This window comes from Candoia aspera, chromosome 10 (genome assembly GCF_035149785.1).
Source record: "Candoia aspera isolate rCanAsp1 chromosome 10, rCanAsp1.hap2, whole genome shotgun sequence".
Lineage (NCBI taxonomy): Eukaryota > Metazoa > Chordata > Lepidosauria > Squamata > Boidae > Candoia > Candoia aspera.
Window position 1 is genome coordinate 17,070,896 of NC_086162.1, and position 6,000 is coordinate 17,076,895.

At 50.4% G+C, this 6,000-nt stretch overlaps 1 protein-coding gene across 2 annotated transcripts in view; it reads right to left on the reverse strand.

Moving 5' to 3' along the window:
- LOC134503551 (synaptophysin-like protein 1) overlaps positions 1–1,964 on the reverse strand; it is a 258,926-nt gene extending 256,962 nt beyond the window's left edge. For both annotated transcript variants that reach the window (XR_010068555.1, XM_063312363.1), the window contains exon 1: positions 1,812–1,964. Coding sequence is in view for 1 of the 2 variants with exons in the window: in XM_063312363.1 (XP_063168433.1) it covers positions 1,812–1,880 (69 nt within the window). In the remaining variant the exon portion in view is untranslated. The remainder of the gene's footprint in view (positions 1–1,811) is intronic.
- Between the last annotated feature and the right edge of the window lie 4,036 nt (positions 1,965–6,000).

Genomic DNA, 6,000 nt, shown 5'->3' on the forward strand with positions numbered 1-6,000 from the left:
CATCATGGAGGACCACACAGAACATAAATCTAGGATCTCAGCATGGCTGGCTGGGGAATTTTGGGAGTTGAAGTCTATACATCTCAAAGTTGCCACGGTTGAGAAACACTGCCTTACAGAATTAATATAACCCCATCAAAGCAATGATCAACAATCTGATACTGGGCGTATCATGATCTTATTCATACCCAAATTCCTTTCTGAAGAGCCTTCTGTGTACAGCCCTCCAAAGGTGCAGTAAGGACATGTTAGGTTTTGGTGCACCTGTTTGATGTTTACACAGAGGAGTATTTGAATATCTATTTTTCTGGAAGACTGTAGGGAGAACTGATCATTTGAGTGTTCTTTCTGCTAAACAGTTAGCTTCTATGAACTATAAATACAGTGCAACATTAAAGAATCTGATGGTGCAAACTGTACTCCGTGAGAGCTGTCAATGCATTTGGGTTTAAGATGCCCCCAAATTCCCAAAGAAATAAACACTGGTGATTTCCTTAATATTCAAATGCTTTCTTTCCCAGAATCCAAACCCCGAAAATGGTTTAAAACAACAACAACACCAAACCAGTCATCCTACCCCACAAACCATCTATAGCTCTAAACCAATGTTTTTCAAACTTGGCAACTTTTGAGATGTGTGGACATCAACTCCCAGAATTCCCCAGCCAGCCATTCTGGGAGTTGAAGTCCAGACATCTCAAAGTTGCCAAGTTTGAAAAACACAGATCCAGATGGTTGTGCCCCGAATAGCCAGGTTCTACTCCACCAGTCTTTTATCAATAAATCAGACTACAGAAAAAACAAGCATGTGCTAGTGTTCCCTTGAAAGGGACACCATCTTGAAGCAATACAAACAGAGGTGCCATTTTGCTCCTTTGCCCAAGAATACACCTACACAACAGCCTCTTCGGGCTAAGCCCCCATCTCAGTCTCCCCGCAGCCCCGGGATCTGACCCCCCACGGTTAATTTCCCCTTGCAAAAACTTCCCCAACGATCCCATTTCGGGCTATTAAGCCCAGACCGTTTATAAGCCTCTCTGGATTCCTTCGGCATGGGGCATGGGACGGGCATTTTGGATTTGGTGTTCCCGGGGCAGAGGCCAGTCGTAGGCGGGGTGCGCGGCGTGGGAAACCAACTGCTTCAGGCCGAATTTTTAGTGGATTTGGAGAGCGACCCTTTGCAACCACGGGACCTCTCGCAGCAGATTCCATGCCTTAAGCACGTGGCTCGCGGGACAAACAGAGCAGAACTATGCCGCGGGGGGGGGAGGAAAAACCGCCCAAAAATAGATCTCCGGAGGGTTAGGGTGTGGGAAAGCCGTACGTTTCCTAGAAGGAACCGAAGCACTGAGCTTTGCAGGCCGGAGGCCACGCCTGTGTTTATAAATCGGGCGGGGGGGGGGGTGGACGAGAACAACGGGAAGGGACAGGAGCCAGGAAAAAATGTAGGCAGAAGTGCTGAACTGTGCAAGCAGGGCGGGCAGAAGGGAAGCTCGGCCGACCTTGCTCGAGCCGAGGGGGAACAGGATGCAGCCCCGAAAGCGCCCACGACCCTCTCCCGGGCCCGGCGGGGGCAGAGGGAAATCGCAGAGCCTGGATTGCCCGCTCTTGTGCCGCCCCCTCACTCCTCTCCTTTGCTTGCTTCCTTCTTTCGCCCCGCCGGGTCGAGGGAGCCGCTCCGCCTGCGGACCCAGGGCGCAGGGCTGGCGCTGCACGGCATCCTGGCCCTGCGCTCCGCAGCCCGCGGAGGCCCTACTGCCCCGGCTGCGCCGCCTCCCGCCCGCCACCTCCTCCCGCGACCGCTCCCTTACCCATTCCAGGACTTTGATGAAGCCCAGCGGCTCCTTGGCGGGCCCCAGATCCAAACGAAAGCCGGACATTTTCGGCGGCGGGCGAGCGAAGCGCGAGGAGGGAGGCTTTTTCGGTTTTTCGCTCCGGAAGGGCGGGAAGGGGCGGTTACGGCCGAAGGGGCCGCCAGCCTCCTACCTGATTCACTCGCTCCGGGCTGGCGCGACCCCGTGGCGGCTGGCGCTCCGCCCCGCGGCGGGAGTGGCCGCTGCAAGGCGTCGCCCCGCCGCTGGTGACGACCGCCCTTGGAACCACGCAGGCCGCAGCCTCTGTTGAGCCAGGCCCCGGAGCGCCCCCCACTCCGGCAGCAGGCGGCCCCCTCTTCCTAGAGAGCCCGCTACGTTTCCTGGGGCACCGCCCGCCCCTCTTTTGCTGCGTCGGCCCTCCCAGCCGCTGAGGGGGAAACCACCCTTTCCTTGGCTCAGCGGGATGTGATCCTTCACCTTGGCTAAGCTAACGGTTGTCTAATTGTGGTTTGATCAAATCATGGCTTCATCTCCTTACAGGCTTCACCACAGTTGGTGGGTGACATTGGATCTGCAGGATCCACGAACTACCAACAGTTGACCATATTTTAGCTTAGGCAGTGTTTTGCAACCTTAGCAACTTTAAGAAGTGTGGCCTTCAACTCCCAGAATTCCCCAGCCAGTACAGTATGCAGTCTGAGGAATTCTGGGAGTTGAAGGCCACACTTCTTAAAGTTGCTGGGGCTGAGAAAAAATTGGCCTAAGACAAGCCTGAGTTTGGTGATTTGTTTATGTTCCAGGCTGTCAGTCATATCCAAAAACAGGTCAATTGCACAAGCCATGTTTCTATCCACCATGGCTAGGAGCTCATGAAAGCACAGCCCATGTGGCAGTATGTTGCCCCCTAAGTGATTCCTGTTAAATGCAAAATTGCAAACTTGTACCATGAGTTGTAGTGCCAGCTGGAGAGCTTCCTTTTTTTCCTCCCTCCTCCCTGGCACTAATCCCTGTTAAAGGAGTGAAGCTCCTAAACCCAAATGTCTCAATCCCAGGAAGATTACAGTCACTTCTTCAGGCACATGGAATTGAGGCTCCTCAATAGATGGGGCTTTCTAGCGAGGTGGTGATGAGATAGCCTGCAATACTTAGCTTAACTACAGCAGTGATGTTTTCCTAGATCCGATTCAGCCAGCTTAGCTAAACTATTTGGGGTGAGAAAATGGGCAACGAGAAGCCCTTGTAGCTTGGAGTTATGAAGAGGTGATAGATCAGGGTTTCTCAACCTTGGTGGCTTTAGGATGGGTGGACTTCAACTCCACTGAAATCCACCCATCTTAAAGCCACCAAGGTTGAGAAACCCTGTAATAGATAATAGAATACATGGGAATGAAATGGATGTCATGGCTTGATGGCTGGGGAGCTCTTGAGATAGTCATAGGGAATATTTCACTTACCAAAGTGGAAGTCAGGTACTTAGGAAACCTGCTAAGTCAGCTTTGCAGTGTTGGGGCAATTCCTTGAACAATTGATTCAGTGGAGCCCTGCAATTGCTCCCAAGTCCTAAACTGCAGTGTCCGTATAGACGTTAGCCCAATGTTTCTCAACTTGGCAATTTTCAGTTGTGTGGACTTCAACTCACAGAATTCCCCAGCTAGCTATTTTAGAGAAAAGGGGATAGACATCTCATTTGGTTGCTCCTGTTTTGCAGATTGCATGTTGAGCTGCTGATGGGGTTTAAAAAATTTTGAATTGGAACATTATTTTGGGGAAAAATTGTTTTGGAATTCTTTCCTATGCAAAGAGCATGATTCCAATCAGCACAGTCAACTCAATATCCATAGCTTGCACACATATTTTGGTTACATTAGGAAGAGGGAACCAGGAAATCACTGCTCCCCTCTTCGCACCGAAGATGTTGCCTAGTCTGGCAATGAAACGTCTGCAAGAAAACAACAAGGCTCAGAGAGCACCCAGGACTCCACAAACAAACATCGTACAATTTTGAAACTGCCTAATGTCTGATGTGAAAATTTTTGACTCTGGAAAATTTCTTCCACTGAAAGTTTTCCAGACTTGATCTCAAAAATACTTCCAATGCTAATTTTCTTAAGTAAAACTTTATTTCCCCAGGGTTGGCTGCTTAACATTTATTACTTCTTGGTTGTAATGCTCTTTTAGAAAATCAAATATCCATTTTTAAAAAATGAAATATAAATTTAATCTGTTTCACTGCTTTGGGGAATTTTCTCTGAAAAGCTGCAATCATTGTATTCTTACTTGGCAGTAACCTTTACTGTACACCAGGGTTTCTCAGCCAGGGTTCCATGGCACTCTAGGGTTCCACGAGAGGTCACTAGGGGTTCCCTGGGAGATCACAATTTATTTAAAAAAATGTTTCAAGTTTGGGCAACTTCACATGAAAGAGGTAAGTTTCGTTCATTTTTAGTTTAAGAACACTATTTATCATATATACAGGCCAACACATGAAACGAATATAATAATTTTGCAGCCTTGGGCCTATATTTGAGCCTGAATGTGCAGGGGTTCCCTGAGGCCTGAAAAATATTTCAAGGGTTCCTCCAGGGTCAAAAGTTTGAGAAAGGCTGCTGTACAGTTATAGGCATGCAGATGTGTGCAAATTATTTGGATTAGTTGCACTGTAACCAATTAGGAACAAGAAACAATTTACATTCAGTACAAGCAAAATAAGACTAGAGAAGGGAGTATCGAACTAGGCCTGTGTTTGTGTGCATGCATTGTGGGCAACATTGTGATTCTTGTTAAAAAGGACTACAATGTAGCTGCATTAAGCAGCAATCACAGGCCAAAGGGTGTGACACAAGGTTAAAATAAGGTGGCAGAAAACCAAGTCGTCTTAATCTAATGACAGCCAGTCTGGATAATAAACTTTCAGCTTGAACTCAGTTGATCAGAACAATGCTTTTCTCTTGCTCCCAAAATTACGTGGGGCACTTGTTGACCTTCTTTGATTTCATCTGAATGCCAAGATCTTTTCATGTGCGGGATACCCACATCCTGGTTATTTTGTTCACAGCCTTAAACTCTGCAATGGGAAAGCTGATACTTTCTAAACTGCCCCTACAGGTTAGGAACTCAGACATATCCGCCCCTCCCTCTTTTCTCTGGAGCAAATGATGCAGAATGCCGCAATTCAGAATTTGCTTAGTCAGGGCACGACAGCATTTTATGCTAGACTGATGTGCGGTCTTCATTCATTCTTCTCAAACTTTGGCAAGTTTGAAGCGCACAGCTGGTTGGGACTTGTAGGCACGGGCTGCTTCAATCTGACCCTGTCAAATGGGGAAGCAGAGGTCGGGACTTGACCTCCCTTTCCCGTCACCACCACCACGCCCCTGGACATGCGGGAACCATTGCACGGTTGGACTGCGGGGCCAAACTCATTCCTGCCTGCAGCTTGCCGAGGGAGAACCACTTTCACGGCCTCTTCCGGGATGGCAGCATTGCCTGGATCGCGCCGTGCAGCAGAGAGCGGCGTCGCAGACTGCAACTCCCAGCATGCATGGAAATAGGAATCGGGCCTCGCGCTGCATCCTGGGAGCTGTAGTGTTGTAGTCTCATCTCAGCTTGAACGCACTTCCCATTAGCTGTTTAAAAGACCCCTCTTGCAACATTTCATGGGGAGAGCAGCCATGCTGTGCGTCGCAAAGCCCAGGCGAAATCCGAATTTTATTCCTTGTACAGACGTTCTAGCAGAGCCTCCGACCTCCCTCTCTTTCCCTCCAAGGCAAGCGACCATTACACCCGACTCAATCGTCCACCATGCCTAAGGGCGGTTCAGCTCGAATGCGGCCGCGATGCCCGATGGGAAACTTAGTTTCCCTCTTCCACCGCCTCAGCCAGACTGCAGAGGGCCAAGCTCCAGCGAGGACTCTTCTTCCCACAATCCGCAACCACGTCAGACGGCCGTTTCCGGCCCGCGGCGCCCGACGGGAACCGCGGTCCCCGCGTCCCGCGCCCTCCCCTTTCTCTCCATGCACAGCTGCCCGACGCGGGACTCGGACTCCCAGGCTGCCTCGCGCCGCGAGCTGGAGGCGCTGGCGGAGGATTGTTATTGTGGCGGCCCGGCCCCCTAGACTCCTCTCAGTGTTTAAAGATGGCGGCGGCGGCTGCTGCTGCTGCGGCGGGAGGCGGCGGCGGCAGCGGC